The 20,208-nt window shown below is 41.3% G+C and overlaps 3 protein-coding genes across 3 annotated transcripts; all 3 read left to right on the forward strand.

The window, feature by feature from the left end:
- Window positions 1-470: 470 nt before the first annotated feature.
- LOC135517459 (tripartite motif-containing protein 16-like protein) lies at window positions 471-6,714 on the forward strand. The gene is made up of 6 exons (XM_064941770.1): window positions 471-1,114; window positions 1,484-1,579; window positions 5,024-5,257; window positions 5,449-5,608; window positions 5,764-5,840; window positions 6,032-6,714. Exons 1-6 carry the CDS (start codon window positions 521-523, stop codon window positions 6,548-6,550), a joined length of 1,680 nt encoding a protein of 559 aa, XP_064797842.1. The 5' UTR covers window positions 471-520; the 3' UTR covers window positions 6,551-6,714.
- A 1,493-nt stretch (window positions 6,715-8,207) lies between these two features.
- LOC135517457 (tripartite motif-containing protein 16-like) lies at window positions 8,208-13,582 on the forward strand. The gene is made up of 6 exons (XM_064941769.1): window positions 8,208-8,877; window positions 9,244-9,339; window positions 11,661-11,894; window positions 12,083-12,239; window positions 12,333-12,389; window positions 12,582-13,582. Exons 1-6 carry the CDS (start codon window positions 8,284-8,286, stop codon window positions 13,106-13,108), a joined length of 1,665 nt encoding a protein of 554 aa, XP_064797841.1. The 5' UTR covers window positions 8,208-8,283; the 3' UTR covers window positions 13,109-13,582.
- A 1,097-nt stretch (window positions 13,583-14,679) lies between these two features.
- Window positions 14,680-20,021, forward strand: LOC135517461 (tripartite motif-containing protein 16-like). The gene is made up of 6 exons (XM_064941773.1): window positions 14,680-15,349; window positions 15,716-15,811; window positions 18,099-18,332; window positions 18,521-18,677; window positions 18,771-18,827; window positions 19,020-20,021. Exons 1-6 carry the CDS (start codon window positions 14,756-14,758, stop codon window positions 19,544-19,546), a joined length of 1,665 nt encoding a protein of 554 aa, XP_064797845.1. The 5' UTR covers window positions 14,680-14,755; the 3' UTR covers window positions 19,547-20,021.
- Window positions 20,022-20,208: the final 187 nt, after the last annotated feature.

Genomic DNA, 20,208 nt, shown 5'->3' on the forward strand with positions numbered 1-20,208 from the left:
TCTCGTGAACTCTAATGTAGACATCAGAAAAATAACACATTTGGACTAGGAACACAATGTACCTTTTAATGGTTCATTGTACATTGGCTACCCATAATATTCATACCCACAATAGTATACAATGAATTATTCACTTTACATTACGTATCAATATTCAGTATACATTTATGTCTGGCTAATATGTAGTAAGCTTGTTAAAGTATGTGAATAGGTTGCTGTAGGGGTTTAGTCCTGGATCACAATGCATGTTACTGGATCTTCCCCTGTTGGAAAGGAATTGTTACCTCTAAATATATGGCTCTGGAGGAAAGTGCTGAAATAGTAGTGCGCTGGATTCCAACCCAGGCTGCAGAAGTATATGTCACAAAGCAGCTTAGACCCCTAAACAACCCTAGGACACAGGATATTCATTGTTGCATTGGCAGAATCAGGAAGTCCCTCCCCTTCCCACAAACTCTATTCTGAGAAAACAAAACTTCGTCGCTGTGTTTTGGCTGTGTGAAAGTGAACAACAGTCCAAATGGCTCAGCAGGCAGTTCTGCTTGACCAGGACCAGTTCTGTTGTTCTGTCTGTCTGGATCTACTGAAGGAGCCTGTAGCTGTTCCCTGTGGACACAGTTACTGTAGGAGCTGTATTGAGGGCTGCTGGGATCAGGATGATCTGAAGGGGATCTACAGCTGTCCTCAGTGCAGACAGACCTTCACTCCAAGGCCTGCTCTGAGAAAAAACAACATGTTGGCTGAAGTGGTGGAGAAACTGAAGAAGACAGGACTTCAGGCTGCTCCCCCTGATCTGTGCTATGCTGGACCTGGAGATGTGGCATGTGATTTCTGCACTGGGACCAGAAAGCAGAAAGCCCTCATGTTCTGTCTGGTGTGTCTGGTGTCTTCCTGCAAGAATCACCTCCAGCCTCACTATAGTGTCCCTGGACTAAAGAAGCATAAGCTGGTCAAAGCTTCCACACAGCTACAGGAGAACATCTGCTCCCGTCATGACGAACTGCTGAAGATTTACTGTCGTACCGATCAGAATTGTATCTGTTATCTGTGTATGGTGGATGATCATAAAGGCCATGATACAGTGTCAGCTGCAGCGGAGAGGACCGAGAAACAGGTTGGACCAGAATAACTTGTTGGTAACTCTGTTAAAAAAAATAATTTAATATACAGTAGGAAAGCTGTTTGAATATAAACATATATATATATATATAAACATATATAATAAGTTTCATGAAAAATAATCTCTAAATGTATCATAATGTCTGTAGTCTTACACCATTATTTTCTTAAGAGTCCAAAGTTCAGATTAAGCTATATGATATGAGTACTGCAAACAAACATAATAATTCAACTAAAATCATAGATATATCATTTTGCAAAGGGACTTCTATTACAATATAATTCCTACTAAATCATAATGCTATATTATTGCACTACTGGACAAATAAACCTTGATAGCTCAATGAACAGTGTTTCTCCATAGAGTCAGCTGGGGATGAGTCAGCAGAAGCTCCAGCAGAGAATCCAGGAGAGAGAGAAGGAGCTGAAGGAGCTCCAACAGGCTGTGGAGTCTCTCAAGGTAAGTATTATTGACCAGGCACCAGTTAAAAAAAAAAATCTGGATTATAATCTGGATTCTGTATTGCTATTATTTATTTTTTGATTCCACGATCAGATCTCTACCTGTTTTTGGGCCAGTTTCCTGGACTGGTTATGTTACTACTTCTCCACTGTCATAGGGAAACAGAGATGAGTTAACTACATGAATAAAAGTACCTAGATTAAAGAGAGACATTTACCAACTGACCACATACCTATTATGCGGTCAATTTAGTTTTTAGTTAGTTACGTTGAAATGTATTCGTTGTAGTGCCTTTCACCTTTTTAAAATCCATCCTGAATCCATCGTTTCCTGTGGGATTAAGATAATCAACATTTTCGGGATCAAAACTATCATAATCACTAATTTTGAGATTAGAAAAATGCAAAAACTGCTTTTAATTCTGGTAAAGGTCAGATTGGATTACCACATTCAGATATATAAGAGGGCGCCGGAGGAGAAGGCAGATGTTTTACGTGCCCCTAACCGATTATGTTTTTTGTTGTTGTTTTTTTGCGTTGTTTGTAACCTATTTTTGTACTTATTTTGTACATAATGTTGACGCTACCGTCTCTTATGACCTGAAAGAACTTCTGGACATCAGGACTGCGATTACTGCGATTATTGCGACTTTGTTTCCTTCAACGAGTCTGACGAGGCCGACGCGAACGATATACTGCTTTCGATATATTGCTTTCTTGGGAACATGCCTTGATCTCCCAGGATTTGCATGAAGAGGAGGTGGAGAAAAAAGGGCCGGAGAACGGACTGCATTCTGAGAATTCGTAGGCGATCGAATAAACCCTCACTTCCTTCCATTCTGCTAGCAAGCCTGCAATCTTTGGACAATAAAATAGATGACCTATGCAGAAGATTAAACTACCAACGGGACATTCAAAAGTGTAATATCTTATGCTTCACGGAGACGTGGCTGAACGACGACATTATCAACATACATCTGGCTGGTTATACGCTGCATCGGCAGTATAGAACAGCGGCATCTGGTAAGACAAATGTATTTTTGTAAATAACACCTGGTGCTTGATATGTAAGGAAGTCTTGAGCTGTTGCTCACCTGAGGTAGATTATCTCATGATAAACTGTAGACCACACTACCTACCTAGAGAATTTTCATCTGAATTTTTCATAGCTGTTTACATACCACCACAGTCAGAGGCTGGCACTTAGACTGCATTGAATGAGCTGTAGAAGATGCTCACCCAGAGGTGGTGCCCTAGCAGCCGGGGATTTTAAAGCAGGGAAACTTAAATCCGTTTGACCAAATTTCTTTCAGCATGTTAAAAGTACAACCAGAGGGTGAAAAAAACGCGACCACCTGTACTCCAGACACAAAGACGAATACAAAGCTCGCCCTCCATCTGACCATAATTCTATCCTTCTGATTCCTGCCTACAGGCAAAAATTAAAGCAGGAAGCACCAGCGACAAGATCAATAAAAGTAGCTAAGCTACAGGTCTGTTTTGCTAACAAAGACTGGAATATTTTCCAGGATTGCTCTGATGGTATTGAGGAGTACACGACATCAGTCATTGACTTCATCAATAAGTGAATCGATGACGTTGTCCCACAGTGACCGTACGTGCATACCCCAGCCAGAAGCTATGGATTACAGGCAACATCGGCACTGAGCTAAAGGATAGAGCTGCCGCTTTCAAGCAGCGAGACTCTAACCCGCAAGCTTATAAGATATCCCGCTATGCCCTCCGACAAACCATCAAACAGGCAAAGCGTTAATTAATACAGGACTAAGATCGAATCGTACTACATCGGATCTAACGCTCACCAGATGTGGCAGGTCTTGCAAACCATTACAGACTACAAAGGGAAGCACTGCCGAGAGCTGCCCAGTGACATGAGCCAACCAGATGAGCTAAACTACTTCTATGCTCGCTTTGAGGCAAATAACACTGAAACATGCATGAGAGCACCAGCTGTTCTGGAAGACTGTGTGATCACGCTCTCTGCAGCCTATGTGAGTAAGACCTTTAAACAGGTCAACATTCACAAGGCCGCAGGGCCAGATGGATTACGAGGACGTGTACTGCGAGCATGCGCTAACCAACTGGCAAGTGTCTTCACTGACATTTTCAACCTCTCCCTGTCCGAGTCTGTAATACCAACATGTTTTAAGCAGACCACCATAGTGCCTGTGCCCAAGAATACTAAGGTAACCTGCCTAAATGAATACTGACCTACAATCCTCACGTCTGTAGCCGTGAAGTTCTTTGAAAGGCTGGTCATGGCTCACATCAACACCATTATCCCAGAAACCCTAGACCCACTCCAATTTGCATATCGCCCCAACAGATCCACAGATGATGGAATCTCTATTGCACTCCACACTGCCCTTTCCCACCTGGACAAAAGGAACACCTCCGTGAGAATGCTATTCATTGACTACAGCTTAGTGTTCAACACCACAGTACCCTCAAATCTCATTACTAAACTAAGGACCCGGGACAAAACACCTCCTTCTGCAACTGGATCCCGGACTTCCTGACATATCGCCCCCTGGTGGTAAGGGTAGGTAACAACACATATGCACGCTGATCCTCAACACAGGGGACCCTCAGGGGTGTATGCTCAGTCCCCTCCAGTACTCACAGTTTACCCATGACTGCATGGTCAAGCACGACTCCAACACCATCATTAAGTTTGCCGACGACACAACAGTGGTAGGCCTGATCACCGACGATGATGAGACAGCCTATCAGGAGGTAATGCGGTGCCAAGATAACAACCTCTCCCTCAACATGATCAAGACAAAGGAGATGATTGTGGCCTACAGAAAAAGGAGTACTGAGCATGCCCCCATTCTCATCAACAGGGCTGTAGTAGAGCAGGTTGAGAGCTTCAAGATCTTTCGTGACCACATCACCAGAAAGCTATCATGGTCCAAACACGCCAAAAAAGTTGTGAAGAAGGCACAACAACGCCTATTCCAACTCAGGAGACTGATAACATTTGGCATGGGTCCTCAGATCTTCAAAAGTTCTACAGCTGCACCATCGAGAGCATCCTGACTGGTTGCGTCACCGCCTGGTATGGCAACTGCTCGGCCTCTGACCGCAAGGCACTACAGAGGGTAGTGCGTACGGCCCAGCACATCACTGGGGCCAAGCTTCCTGCCATCCAGGACCTCTATAACAGGCGGTGTCCGAGGAAGGCATAAGAAATTGTCAAAGTCTGAAGCCACCCGTCATAGACTGGTCTCTCTGCTACTACACGGCAAGTTGTACCGGAGCACCAAGTCTAAGTCCAAAAGGCTTCTTAACAGCTTCTATCCCCAAGCTATAAGACTCCTGAAAAGCTATTCAAATGCCTACCCAGACTATTTGCATTGCATGCAAAGAACAGGGATTACCCACTTTTACCTTCTCTTCTCTCTTTGTGTCTGAACAGCACTCTGCACAGGCAGCAGTGGAGGACAGTGATAGGATCTTTACTGAGCTGATCCACTCCATTGAGAGAAGGCACTCTGAGTTGAAGGAGTTGATCAGAGACCAGGAGAAGGCTCAAGTGAGTCAAGCTGATGGACTCCTGGAGCAACTGGAGCAGGAGATAGCTGAGCTGAGGAGGAGAAACGCTGAGCTGGAGCAGCTCTCACACACAGAGGATCACATCCATTTCCTCCAGGTAACTAAACTGCCTTGATACAGGTGATACAGAAATTAACTTCTTGTGAAACTGTACATTTTCTCAGTTATACTCTATTCGTTATATCAGTATTCATGTTTTCTGACATCAATAAAATAACATATGATCACAAAATACATTGTGGCAGTCATCTGCTCTCTCTCTCTCACACTCTTTCTGTCTCTCTACAGAGTTATCAGTCTCTCTCCAGTCCCAGTGTTTCTTCAGACTTACCCAGCATCGTTATTCATCCTCTTCAGTACTTTGGAGATGTGATTAAGGCTGTTTCTGATGTCAGAGAGAAACTAGAAGACTTCCTTAAAGGAGAATGGACCAAGATCTCCACCACAGGTGAGTTGAAAATAATACTAACACAATACATAGTGTAAGAACATCTTGTTTAGACCAATCAGAGGTCCTATAGTCATCACTTTATACATCTGGTATGGTATGGTATGCTGCTGATAATATTCTCTCTCTCTCTGTGAATGTCTGTGTGTTTGTAGTGAATTCAGTGGATGTTTTACTGCCTCCAGAGCCCAAGACTAGAGAACACTTCTTACAGTGGGAGTTTCTTCACCAAGTAACTAGCGGTCTCTTTTTTCTGACACTACTCACAAACCTTGTGATATTTCAATAGTAGATACTGCTCTCATTGATCTCTGCTCTGCTGTAATCAAAGACAGGGTAGATACAGTACTGTATGTGCCTTAACTTACTGTTCTAACTCCCCTCATTGGTCTCTGCTCTGTTCTTCTCCCAGATTCCTGTCAGCTCACACTGGACCCAAACACAGCACAGAAATCCCTCTCTCTGTCTGAGGGAAACAGAAAGGTGACAGCTGTTAAGGCTGTTAAAGATCCGAATCCTGACCATCCAGACAGATTCACTGGTTGGTGGCAGGTCCTTTGTAGAGAGGGTCTGTCTGGGCGCTGTTACTGGGAGGTGGAGTTTCATCATGGGACTGTTTTTATAGCAGTCTCATTTAAAGACATGAGTAGAATAGGAACGGGCAATGATTCTAGATTTGGATACAATGACAAGTCTTGGGGTTTAGAGTGCTCTAGTGATGGTTATCGTTTCAGACACAATAATGTTGAGACTAAAGTATCAGGCCCTCAGTCCTCCAGAGTAGGAGTGTACCTGGATCACAAGGCAGATACTATGTCCTTCTACAGCATCTCTGACACAATGACCCTCCTCCACAGAGTCCAAACCACATTCACTAAACCCCTCTATCCTGGGTTATGTGTTTGGTACGTAAACAATTCTGCTGAGCTGTGTAAACTGTAGAGTTCCCCATATTAGAGTGATGGTTAATGCTCTTTTAGTCTGGTATGTACAATAATTGTTCTGAGTGATATCATCTTAATTGTAGTGCACGTTTCAATCTTATACATTCACATTGATGTATTATCACTTTGATGTACCTTCTGAATAACAACCGCTGTATTGTATCTTGTTCAATGAGTTGTGTTATTATTTACCTATTGATCCTTGAATTTGAATCTGTTGAATGTCCTCAAATATATCTAAGGCCTATCTACTGTATATCAATCTGGTGCTAAACAATATCTACTCAATCAATTACCCAGCAGATGGTGATATGGCAAAATCAAATCAAATCAAATGATTCCACGTTTTTTTGATTGACAGTACCTCTGCCTCTCAGTAAACCACCAGAATAAACTAGATTTCTGTATTTTTGTCCTTACGTTTTATGTTCTAAACTACTTGAGTGACAATGCAATTAAAGAACCTTATATTTAGCAGCAGTGTGTGTGTGTGTGTGTGTGTGTGTGTGTGTGTGTGTGTGTGTGTGTGTGTGTGTGTGTGTGTGTGTGTGTGTGTGTGTGTGTGTGTGTGTGTGTGTGTGTGTGTGTGTGTGTGTGTGTGTGTGTCAGGGGGCCGTGTCTACCCTGACACTAGGTGAATGTTTACTCCATTTTATTTCATTCATGATCATTAAGTAAAATATAAGCGAGCTCGAAAACTTCACTTTGGATTCATTCTTTGAAATCCTTTATTTTAAAGTTAACCGAGGATGAAAGTCTACTGCTCTTTATACAAACAACCAAACAACATGGTCCGAGTCTTTTATAAGACTTGGCATTTGTCCTGTTCTGTTTCCATAGCTGTACCATTTTTAAGAGAGAATGTGATTTGTCAGGCTATGGCCAATGCACAACGATTCATCATATCAAAGAATATTTGCACGTGGACATTGAATTAAAATGTTAAATAGCTCAAAATATAATATAATCTGTCCCTTCTTACAGTCACAGTATTTTTGAAAAGGTATAGAAACATGCTACATTCATAGACAGCTCTATTTGCCTCTCATTTTGAATGACGACTCCAGAAAACGGACATTGAAATAGTGATGGTTTTCATTATTTCTCATCCTGCATTAGTACACTTTAGTTTATCTAGTGAACTCTAATGTAGACATCAGAAAAATAACACTTTGGACTAGGAACACAATGTACCTTTTAATGGTTCATTGTACATTGGCTACCCATAATATTCATACCCACAATAGTATACAATGAATTCTGGACACAGAGGTATATCAATCATTCCCTTTACATTATGTTTCAATATCCAGTATACATTTATATCTGGATAATATGTAGTAAACAGGACTTCAGGCTTCGACCAGAAAGCACTCATGTTTAGTCCAGGATCACAATGCATGTTACCTGGAGCAACCCCTGAGAATAATTGTTACCTCTCTAAATATATGGCTCTGGAGGAAAGTGTGTTGAAGTAGCAGTGGTCTGGATTCCAACCCAGGCTGCAGAAGTATATGTCACAAAGCAGCGTAGACCTGTAAACCAGCCGAGGCAACAGGATATTCGTTATTGCATCGGACGACATTCCTCTATCTCCCTCCCGCTAACTAACCCCACCTTCTGGCAGAACCAGGAAGTCCCTCCCCTCCCACGAACTTTCTTCTGGGGAAACAAAACTTATCTGAATCTCGGTGCCGTTTGTCCGTGTGAAAGTGAACAACAACCGTCCAAATGGCTCAACAGGGAATTCTGCTGGACCAGGACCAGTTCTGTTGTTCTGTCTGTCTGGATCTACTGAAGGAGCCAGTCACTATTCCCTGTGGACACAGTTACTGTTGGAGCTGTATTGAGGGCTGCTGGGATCAGGATGATCTGACGGGGATCTACAGCTGTCCTCAGTGCAGACAGACCTTCACTCCAAGGCCTGCTCTGAGAAAAAATAACATGTTGGCTGAAGTGGTGGAGAAACTGAAGAAGACAGCAATTCAGGCTGATCCCCCTGATCTGTGCTATGCTGGACCTGGAGATGTGGCATGTGATTTCTGCACTGGGACCAGGAAGCAGAAAGCCCTCATGTCCTGTCTGGTGTGTCTGGTGTCTTCCTGCAAGACTCACCTCCAGCCTCACTATAGTGTCCCTGGACTAAAGAATCACAAGCTGGTCAAAGCTTCCACACAGCTACAGGAGAACATCTGCTCCCGTCATGACGAACTGCTGAAGATTTACTGTCGTACCGATCAGAATTGTATCTGTTATCTGTGTATGGTGGATGATCATAAAGGCCATGATACAGTGTCAGCTGCAGCGGAGAGGACCGAGAAACAGGTTAGACCAGAATAACTTGTTGGTGACTCTGATAAAGAAATGATTAAATATACAGCAGGAGAGCTGTTTGAATATGAGATAAAGACATATAATTAGTTACATGTAAAACATTGTCTAAATGTATCACCATTAGCTGTTGTCACACACCATCATTTTCTTAAGAGTCCAAAGTTCTGTTTAAACTATATGATATGAGTACTGTAAAGAAACATAATAATTCAACTTAACAACATAGATAAATAATTTTGCAGTGGGACTTTATTACAATTTAAATTCTACTCTCTATGGCCCTATATCATAATACTATACTATTGCACTACTGGACAAATAAACCTTGATAGCTCAATGAACAGTGTTTCTCCATAGAGTCAGCTGGGGATGAGTCAGCAGAAGCTCCAGCAGAGAATCCAGGAGAGAGAGAAGGAGCTGAAGGAGCTCCAACAGGCTGTGGAGTCTCTCAAGGTAAGTATAATTGACCAGGGACCAGTTTTTCAAAAAATTCAATCTGGATAATTATTCTTTTTTTTGCAATTTCCGATCAGATCTCTCTACCTGTTTCTTGGGCCAGTTTCCTGGACTAGTTATGGTACTACTTCTACGCTGTCATAGGGACACAGAGATGAGTAAACTAAATGCATAAAGGTACCTAGATTAAAGAGAGACATATAACAATTGACAAAGAAACTATACTGCGGTCAATTTAACATAATGAACCTTCGTTTTCCATTTTTTTTAAACCTCCTCCCCTTAGTTACATTGACATGTATTCGTTGTTGTGACTTTTACCTTTCTAAATCCACCCTGAATCCACTGTTTCCAGTGGGATTAAGATCATCCTGATTATCAGCATTAAAACCATCCTCATCACTATTTTTGAGATTAGAAAAATGCTAAAACTACTTTTAATCCTGATGAAAGGTCAGATTAGATTACCGAATTAGAATTCCTATCCAGAAGATCAGAATATAAATTGTAAATGTTGAAAAACCCAATTCTAACATTTAATCCTATCCGATTTCCGAAATCCGATCAGATAACTTTTGAAAAACTTGGCCCAGAGGACTGGAGATGCACCATTTCACTTGCCTCCTCCAGTCAGCCAGTCAGAGAGAGAGGACACTCTCCAATCCTACGGAGACTCACTGTGGGGAACAGGCTCTCTGGGCTCCCAGTCAGAGATGAAATACACTCTTATAAAAAGGAACCATTAAGGGTTATTCAACCTGTTTAAGTAGGACCGTTTCTGATTCTAGGCCCTTTATGATTCTAGGTAGAAACCTCTGGAAAGGGATCTACCCAGTACCACCGAATGAAAAATACTACAGTTTACGATAGAATATTACAGTACTTACCATTTCATTATATAGAAACTGTAGTATACTGTAGAATACTATACTAAACACAAGTATCTGTTGATCATGTGTAGTACTTACTATAAAATGTTGTAATATACTGAAATACTATTGTGAATACTTCAGTATTATCTACCCCAAAAAACACTGTAGTAAGTAATAATAAAATTGTATTTGTCACATTCGCCAAATACAACAGGTGCAGACTTCATAGTGAAATTCTTACCTACGAACACTTTCCCAACAATGCAGAGTTAAAAAGTAAGAAAACTGTACTATTAAAAAAAAAAACTATATAGTAACACAATTCAATAACAATAATGAGGCTATGACAAGGAATACCGGTACCCAGTCAATGTACAGGGGTACGAGGTACTTGAGGTAACTGAGGTAATATACACTGAGTGTACAAAACATTAAGGACGCCTGCTCTTTCCATGATATAGACTGACCAGGTGAATCCAGGTGAAAGCTATGATCCCTCATTGATGTCACTTGTGAAATCCACTTCAGTCAGTGTAGATGAAGGGGAGGATACAGGTTAAAAAAGGATTTTTAAACCTTGAGACAATTGAGACATGGATTGTGTGTGTGTGTGTGTGTGTGTGTGTGTGTGTGTGTGTGTGTGTGTGTGTGTGTGTGTGTGTGTGTGTGTGTGTGTGTGTGTGTGTGTGTGTGTGTGTGTGTGTGTGTGTGTGTGTGTGTGTGTGTGTGTGTGTGTGTGCGTGTGTGTGTGCGTGCGTGCGTGCGTGCGTGTGTGTGTGTTTCATTCAGAAGGTGAATGGGAAAGACAAAAGATTGAAGTGCCTTTGAATAGGGTATGGTTGTAGGTGCACTGGTTTTTGTCACAAACTGCAACGCTGCTGGGTGTTTCATGCTCAACAGTTTCCTGTGTGTATCAAGAATGGTCTACCACCCAAAGGATATGCAGCCAACTGTGAGAAGCATTGGAGACAACATGGTTCACATTCCTGTGGAAGTCTTTCGACAGCTTGTAGTGTCCATGTTTCAAGGCTGTTCAGAGGGCAAGGGGCAGGGTGGTCAAGTGCAACACAATATTAAGGTGTTCTTAATGTTTTGTACAATCAGTGAATAGTATTTATGTGGGCCTCTATGAAGGTTTCTACCTAGAACCCTTTAACTTTTAGGTTGTACATTTTGCTGGAGGGTTGGGTTGTGGGTAATTGGGAATCTCTGTTCTTTGCATTAGTTCACTTACAGTCGGTTGTACCTATGATTTTGATTGTTGTTTATTCTACTTGTATTGTTTCTGGGTTTCGTTGGGGTGGCTAGACTGATACCATCAGTGAGAAAGCTTATTCAGATGAAAAGGCTTCTAGGTAGAACCTTATTCCTCTGTAATAAAATGGCCTGGGGATAAAGTATTCGACTTAACATGGAGCCTTCTCTTCTCTCTTTGTGCCTGAACAGCACTCTGCACAGGCAGCAGTGGAGGACAGTGATAGGATCTTTACTGAGCTGATCCACTCCATTGAGAGAAGGTGCTCTGAGGTGAAGGAGCTGATCAGAGACCAGGAGAAGGCTCAAGTGAGTCAAGCTGATGGACTCCTGGAGCAGCTGGAGCAGGAGATAGCTGAGCTGAGGAGGAGAAACGCTGAGCTGGAGCAGCTCTCACACACAGAGGATCACATCCATTTCCTCCAGGTACCTAAACTTCATTGATACAGGTGATACAGAAATAAACTTGTTGTGAAACTATACATTTGGTCTATTATATTTAATTCTGTATATTTGTAGTCATGATTGCTGACATATGTTATCAATAAAAATATTAGAGAACAATTTTTGTATTTTTTATTATTCTCTCTCTCTCGCTCTCTCTTTCTCTCTAGAGTTATCTGTCTTTCTCCAGTCCCAGTGTCTCTTCAGACTCAGCCAGCATTGATAAACGTCCTCAGTTCCTTGGAGATGTGATTAAGGCTGTTTCTGATGTCAGAGAGAAACTAGAAGACTTCCTTACAGGAGAATGGATCAAGATCTCCACCATAGGTGGGTTTAAATGAATACTAACACAATACATAAGAACACCCACTTCACACCATGTACAACACGATATGTTGATAATATTTTGTATCTTTGTAGTGAATTCAGTGAATGATGTACTGTCTCCAGAGCCCAACAGAGAACACTTCTTACAATGTGAGTTTCTTCCTCAAGTAACGAACAGCCTCCTTTTTCTGACACTCCTCACAAACCTTGTGATATTTCAATAGTAGATACTGCTCTCGATGATGTCTGCTCTGCTGTAATCAAAGACAGGGTAGATAGAGTATAGTATGTGCCTTAACTTACTGTTCTAACTCCTCTCATTGGTCTCTGTTCTTCTCCCAGATTCCTGTCAGCTCACACTGGACCCAAACACAGCACAGAAATCCCTCTCTCTGTCTGAGGGAAACAGAAAGGTGACAGTTGTTAATGCTGTTAACGATCCAAATCCTGACCATCCAGACAGATTCACTGATTGGTGGCAGGTCCTTTGTAGAGAGGGTCTGTCTGGACGCTGTTACTGGGAGGTGGAGGGTCATCATGGGACTGTTACAGCAGTCTCATATAAAGACATAAGTAGAATACGGATGGTTAATGAGTCCAGATTCGGATACAATGACAAGTCTTGGGGTTTAGAGTTCTCTGGTAATGGTTATCGTTTCAGACACAATAATGTTGAGACTAAAGTATCAGGCCCTCAGTCCTCCAGAGTAGGAGTGTACCTGGATCACAAGGCAGGTACTCTGTCCTTCTACAGCATCTCTGACACAATGACCCTCCTCCACACAGTCGAAAGCACGTTCACTAAACCCCTCTATCCTGGGATATGGGTTGGGTACAAAAATGATTCTGCTGTGCTGTGTAAACTGTAGAGTTCCCCATATTAGAATGATGGTTAATGCTCTTATAGTTTGGTATGTACAATTTATTTTGATTGATTGAATCTTTAATTTAGTCTAGGTTTAAATCACATCCATATTGATGTATTCTCACTTTGATGAAGTCTAAACTAAAAACGACTGCTGTATTGTCTTTTTTAAAGAAAGATTTTTGTTAATTTCAATCAATTGTATTATTATTTACCTATTGATCCTTGAATGTGAATCTGTTTAGTTTTCGCAAATCTATCCAGGCCTATGTACTGTATATACTCTGATGTGCAGATTTACTACTCAATCAACCGTCCAGCAGATGGAGATATACTGTAACAAACAAACAATATTAAACGTCTTGATTTACTACCTCTTGCCACTCAGAAAACCACCAACAATAACCAATATTTCTATATTTTCATTTTTGAGTGTTTATGCTATAAACGACATGACTAACTAAAGAAAATTATTTTTAGCAGCAGAGAGTGTGTGTGTGAGCGTGTGTGTGTTTGGGTTTTACTATCCTTGTGGGGACCAGAAGTCCGGTCCCCAAAAGGATAAAGGCTTTTTTAGGCTTAGGGCTTAGGTTTAGGGTTAGGGTTACAATTAGGGTCAGGGTTTAGGGTTTTTGGTGTGTGTGTGGAGTGTTTAACTGAGGAGGAGGACAAACTACTGCAATTTATACAAACAACATAAACTTAGCAATACTTTACATTTGTCCTGTTCTGGTTCCTTCGATGTACTATTTGAAACAGAATGTGATTGGTCAGGCTGTGGCCACTGAACAAAGTCCTCTCTCAATTAGCTTCTCCCTGTTACTACGACATTCATCAGATCAAGGGCTATTTGCATGTGGACGTAGAATTAGCCTTTTAAAACGCTCTTGCACTTTTTACATTCTGTGGTATCTTTTTGAAGGTATGGGAACATGCTACATTCATAGACAGCTCTATTTGCCTCTCATTTTGAATGACGACTCCAGAAAACGGACATTGAAATAGTGATGGTTTTCATTATTTCTCATCCTGCATTAGTACACTTTAGTTTATCTCGTGAACTCTAATGTAGACATCAGAAAAATAACACATTTGGACTAGGAACACAATGTACCTTTTAATGGTTCATTGTACATTGGCTACCCATAATATTCATACCCACAATAGTATACAATGAATTCTGGACACAGAGGTATATCAATCATTCCCTTTACATTATGTTTCAATATCCAGTATACATTTATATCTGGATAATATGTAGTAAACAGGACTTCAGGCTTCGACCAGAAAGCACTCATGTTTAGTCCAGGATCACAATGCATGTTACCTGGAGCAACCCCTGAGAATAATTGTTACCTCTCTAAATATATGGCTCTGGAGGAAAGTGTGTTGAAGTAGCAGTGGGCTGGATTCCAACCCAGGCTGCAGAAGTATATGTCACAAAGCAGCGTAGACCTGTAAACCAGCCGAGGCAACAGGATATTCGTTATTGCATCGGACGACATTCCTCTATCTCCCTCCCGCTAACTAACCCCACCTTCTGGCAGAACCAGGAAGTCCCTCCCCTCCCACGAACTTTCTTCTGGGGAAACAAAACTTATCTGAATCTCGGTGCCGTTTGTCCGTGTGAAAGTGAACAACAACCGTCCAAATGGCTCAACAGGGAATTCTGCTGGACCAGGACCAGTTCTGTTGTTCTGTCTGTCTGGATCTACTGAAGGAGCCAGTCACTATTCCCTGTGGACACAGTTACTGTTGGAGCTGTATTGAGGGCTGCTGGGATCAGGATGATCTGACGGGGATCTACAGCTGTCCTCAGTGCAGACAGACCTTCACTCCAAGGCCTGCTCTGAGAAAAAATAACATGTTGGCTGAAGTGGTGGAGAAACTGAAGAAGACAGCAATTCAGGCTGATCCCCCTGATCTGTGCTATGCTGGACCTGGAGATGTGGCATGTGATTTCTGCACTGGGACCAGGAAGCAGAAAGCCCTCATGTCCTGTCTGGTGTGTCTGGTGTCTTCCTGCAAGACTCACCTCCAGCCTCACTATAGTGTCCCTGGACTAAAGAATCACAAGCTGGTCAAAGCTTCCACACAGCTACAGGAGAACATCTGCTCCCGTCATGACGAACTGCTGAAGATTTACTGTCGTACCGATCAGAATTGTATCTGTTATCTGTGTATGGTGGATGATCATAAAGGCCATGATACAGTGTCAGCTGCAGCGGAGAGGACCGAGAAACAGGTTAGACCAGAATAACTTGTTGGTGACTCTGATAAAGAAATGATTAAATATACAGCAGGAGAGCTGTTTGAATATGAGATAAAGACATATAATTAGTTACATGTAAAACATTGTCTAAATGTATCACCATTAGCTGTTGTCACACACCATCATTTTCTTAAGAGTCCAAAGTTCTGTTTAAACTATATGATATGAGTACTGTAAAGAAACATAATAATTCAACTTAACAACATAGATAAATAATTTTGCAGTGGGACTTTATTACAATTTAAATTCTACTCTCTATGGCCCTATATCATAATACTATACTATTGCACTACTGGACAAATAAACCTTGATAGCTCAATGAACAGTGTTTCTCCATAGAGTCAGCTGGGGATGAGTCAGCAGAAGCTCCAGCAGAGAATCCAGGAGAGAGAGAAGGAGCTGAAGGAGCTCCAACAGGCTGTGGAGTCTCTCAAGGTAAGTATAATTGACCAGGGACCAGTTTTTCAAAAATTCAATCTGGATAATTATTCTTTTTTTTGCAATTTCCGATCAGATCTCTCTACCTGTTTCTTGGGCCAGTTTCCTGGACTAGTTATGGTACTACTTCTACGCTGTCATAGGGACACAGAGATGAGTAAACTAAATGCATAAAGGTACCTAGATTAAAGAGAGACATATAACAATTGACAAAGAAACTATACTGCGGTCAATTTAACATAATGAACCTTCGTTTTCCATTTTTTTTTAAACCTCCTCCCCTTAGTTACATTGACATGTATTCGTTGTTGTGCCTTTTACCTTTCTAAATCCACCCTGAATCCACTGTTTCCAGTGGGATTAAGATCATCCTGATTATCAGCATTAAAACCATCCTCATCACTATTTTTGAGATTAGAAAAATGCTAAAACTACTTTTAATCCTGATGAAAGGTCAGATTAGATTACCGAATTAGAATTCCTATCCAGAAGATCAGAATGTAAATTGTAAATGTTGAAAACCCCAATTCTAACATTTAATCCTATCCGATTTCCGAAATCCGATCAGATAACTTTTGAAAAACTTGGCCCAGAGGACTGGAGATGCACCATTTCACTTGCCTCCTCCAGTCAGCCAGTCAGAGAGAGAGGACACTCTCCAATCCTACGGAGACTCACTGTGGGGAACAGGCTCTCTGGGCTCCCAGTCAGAGATGAAATACACTCTTATAAAAAGGAACCATTAAGGGTTATTCAACCTGTTTAAGTAGGACCGTTTCTGATTCTAGGCCCTTTATGATTCTAGGTAGAAACCTCTGGAAAGGGATCTACCCAGTACCACCGAATGAAAAATACTACAGTTTACGATAGAATATTACAGTACTTACCATTTCATTATATAGAAACTGTAGTATACTGTAGAATACTATACTAAACACAAGTATCTGTTGATCATGTGTAGTACTTACTATAAAATGTTGTAATATACTGAAATACTATTGTGAATACTTCAGTATTATCTACCCCAAAAAACACTGTAGTAAGTAATAATAAAATTGTATTTGTCACATTCGCCAAATACAACAGGTGCAGACTTCATAGTGAAATTCTTACCTACGAACACTTTCCCAACAATGCAGAGTTAAAAAGTAAGAAAACTGTACTATTAAAAAAAAAACTATATAGTAACACAATTCAATAACAATAATGAGGCTATGACAAGGAATACCGGTACCCAGTCAATGTACAGGGGTACGAGGTACTTGAGGTAACTGAGGTAATATACACTGAGTGTACAAAACATTAAGGACGCCTGCTCTTTCCATGATATAGACTGACCAGGTGAATCCAGGTGAAAGCTATGATCCCTCATTGATGTCACTTGTTAAATCCACTTCAGTCAGTGTAGATGAAGGGGAGGATACAGGTTAAAAAAGGATTTTTAAACCTTGAGACAATTGAGACATGGATTGTGTGTGTGTGTGTGTGTGTGTGTGTGTGTGTGTGTGTGTGTGTGTGTGTGTGTGTGTGTGTGTGTGTGTGTGTGTGTGTGTGTGTGTGTGTGTGTGTGTGCGTGCGTGCGTGCGTGCGTGCGTGTGCGTGCGTGCGTGCGTGTGTGTTTCATTCAGAAGGTGAATGGGAAAGACAAAAGATTGAAGTGCCTTTGAATAGGGTATGGTTGTAGGTGCACTGGTTTTTGTCACAAACTGCAACGCTGCTGGGTGTTTCATGCTCAACAGTTTCCTGTGTGTATCAAGAATGGTCTACCACCCAAAGGATATGCAGCCAACTGTGGAAGCATTGGAGACAACATGGTTCACATTCCTGTGGAAGTCTTTCGACAGCTTGTAGTGTCCATGTTTCAAGGCTGTTCAGAGGGCAAGGGGCAGGGTGGTCAAGTGCAACACAATATTAAGGTGTTCTTAATGTTTTGTACAATCAGTGAATAGTATTTATGTGGGCCTCTATGAAGGTTTCTACCTAGAACCCTTTAACTTTTAGGTTGTACATTTTGCTGGAGGGTTGGGTTGTGGGTAATTGGGAATCTCTGTTCTTTGCATTAGTTCACTTACAGTCGGTTGTACCTATGATTTTGATTGTTGTTTATTCTACTTGTATTGTTTCTGGGTTTCGTTGGGGTGGCTAGACTGATACCATCAGTGAGAAAGCTTATTCAGATGAAAAGGCTTCTAGGTAGAACCTTATTCCTCTGTAATAAAATGGCCTGGGGATAAAGTATTCGACTTAACATGGAGCCTTCTCTTCTCTCTTTGTGCCTGAACAGCACTCTGCACAGGCAGCAGTGGAGGACAGTGATAGGATCTTTACTGAGCTGATCCACTCCATTGAGAGAAGGTGCTCTGAGGTGAAGGAGCTGATCAGAGACCAGGAGAAGGCTCAAGTGAGTCAAGCTGATGGACTCCTGGAGCAGCTGGAGCAGGAGATAGCTGAGCTGAGGAGGAGAAACGCTGAGCTGGAGCAGCTCTCACACACAGAGGATCACATCCATTTCCTCCAGGTACCTAAACTTCATTGATACAGGTGATACAGAAATAAACTTGTTGTGAAACTATACATTTGGTCTATTATATTTAATTCTGTATATTTGTAGTCATGATTGCTGACATATGTTATCAATAAAAATATTAGAGAACAATTTTTGTATTTTTTATTATTCTCTCTCTCTCGCTCTCTCTTTCTCTCTAGAGTTATCTGTCTTTCTCCAGTCCCAGTGTCTCTTCAGACTCAGCCAGCATTGATAAACGTCCTCAGTTCCTTGGAGATGTGATTAAGGCTGTTTCTGATGTCAGAGAGAAACTAGAAGACTTCCTTACAGGAGAATGGATCAAGATCTCCACCATAGGTGGGTTTAAATGAATACTAACACAATACATAAGAACACCCACTTCACACCATGTACAACACGATATGTTGATAATATTTTGTATCTTTGTAGTGAATTCAGTGAATGATGTACTGTCTCCAGAGCCCAACAGAGAACACTTCTTACAATGTGAGTTTCTTCCTCAAGTAACGAACAGCCTCCTTTTTCTGACACTCCTCACAAACCTTGTGATATTTCAATAGTAGATAATGCTCTCGATGATGTCTGCTCTGCTGTAATCAAAGACAGGGTAGATAGAGTATAGTATGTGCCTTAACTTACTGTTCTAACTCCTCTCATTGGTCTCTGTTCTTCTCCCAGATTCCTGTCAGCTCACACTGGACCCAAACACAGCACAGAAATCCCTCTCTCTGTCTGAGGGAAACAGAAAGGTGACAGTTGTTAATGCTGTTAACGATCCGAATCCTGACCATCCAGACAGATTCACTGATTGGTGGCAGGTCCTTTGTAGAGAGGGTCTGTCTGGACGCTGTTACTGGGAGGTGGAGGGTCATCATGGGACTGTTACAGCAGTCTCATATAAAGACATAAGTAGAATACGGATGGTTAATGAGTCCAGATTCGGATACAATGACAAGTCTTGGGGTTTAGAGTTCTCTGGTAATGGTTATCGTTTCAGACACAATAATGTTGAGACTAAAGTATCAGGCCCTCAGTCCTCCAGAGTAGGAGTGTACCTGGATCACAAGGCAGGTACTCTGTCCTTCTACAGCATCTCTGACACAATGACCCTCCTCCACACAGTCGAAAGCACGTTCACTAAACCCCTCTATCCTGGGATATGGGTTGGGTACAAAAATGATTCTGCTGTGCTGTGTAAACTGTAGAGTTCCCCATATTAGAATGATGGTTAATGCTCTTATAGTTTGGTATGTACAATTTATTTTGATTGATTGAATCTTTAATTTAGTCTAGGTTTAAATCACATCCATATTGATGTATTCTCACTTTGATGAAGTCTAAACTAAAAAACGACTGCTGTATTGTCTTTTTTAAAGAAAGATTTTTGTTAATTTCAATCAATTGTATTATTATTTACCTATTGATCCTTGAATGTGAATCTGTTTAGTTTTCGCAAATCTATCCAGGCCTATGTACTGTATATACTCTGATGTGCAGATTTACTACTCAATCAACCGTCCAGCAGATGGAGATATACTGTAACAAACAAACAATATTAAACGTCTTGATTTACTACCTCTTGCCACTCAGAAAACCACCAACAATAACCAATATTTCTATATTTTCATTTTTGAGTGTTTATGCTATAAACGACATGACTAACTAAAGAAAATTATTTTTAGCAGCAGAGAGTGTGTGTGTTTTTGGGTTTTACTATCCTTGTGGGGACCAGAAGTCCGGTCCCCAAAAGGATAAAGGCTTTTTTAGGCTTAGGGCTTAGGTTTAGGGTTAGGGTTACAATTAGGGTCAGGGTTTAGGGTTTTTGGTGTGTGTGTGGAGTGTTTAACTGAGGAGGAGGACAAACTAC

This window comes from Oncorhynchus masou, chromosome 28 (genome assembly GCF_036934945.1).
Source record: "Oncorhynchus masou masou isolate Uvic2021 chromosome 28, UVic_Omas_1.1, whole genome shotgun sequence".
Lineage (NCBI taxonomy): Eukaryota > Metazoa > Chordata > Actinopteri > Salmoniformes > Salmonidae > Oncorhynchus > Oncorhynchus masou.

Bases quoted from the DNA above. Each gene is read 5' to 3' on its own strand.
- LOC135517459 (XM_064941770.1), top strand. From the start codon at position 521: ATGGCTCAGCAGGCAGTTCTGCTTGACCAGGACCAGTTCTGTTGTTCT. The intron at 5,609-5,763 runs GTGAGTTGAAAA...GTGTGTTTGTAG, and splicing joins GACCAAGATCTCCACCACAG to TGAATTCAGTGGATGTTTTA. The intron at 5,841-6,031 runs GTAACTAGCGGT...GATTCCTGTCAG, and splicing joins AGTGGGAGTTTCTTCACCAA to CTCACACTGGACCCAAACAC.
- LOC135517457 (XM_064941769.1), top strand. From the start codon at position 8,284: ATGGCTCAACAGGGAATTCTGCTGGACCAGGACCAGTTCTGTTGTTCT. The intron at 11,895-12,082 runs GTACCTAAACTT...CTTTCTCTCTAG, and splicing joins ATCACATCCATTTCCTCCAG to AGTTATCTGTCTTTCTCCAG. The intron at 12,390-12,581 runs GTGAGTTTCTTC...TTCTTCTCCCAG, and splicing joins CAGAGAACACTTCTTACAAT to ATTCCTGTCAGCTCACACTG.
- LOC135517461 (XM_064941773.1), top strand. From the start codon at position 14,756: ATGGCTCAACAGGGAATTCTGCTGGACCAGGACCAGTTCTGTTGTTCT. The intron at 15,812-18,098 runs GTAAGTATAATT...GTGCCTGAACAG, and splicing joins AGGCTGTGGAGTCTCTCAAG to CACTCTGCACAGGCAGCAGT. The intron at 18,333-18,520 runs GTACCTAAACTT...CTTTCTCTCTAG, and splicing joins ATCACATCCATTTCCTCCAG to AGTTATCTGTCTTTCTCCAG.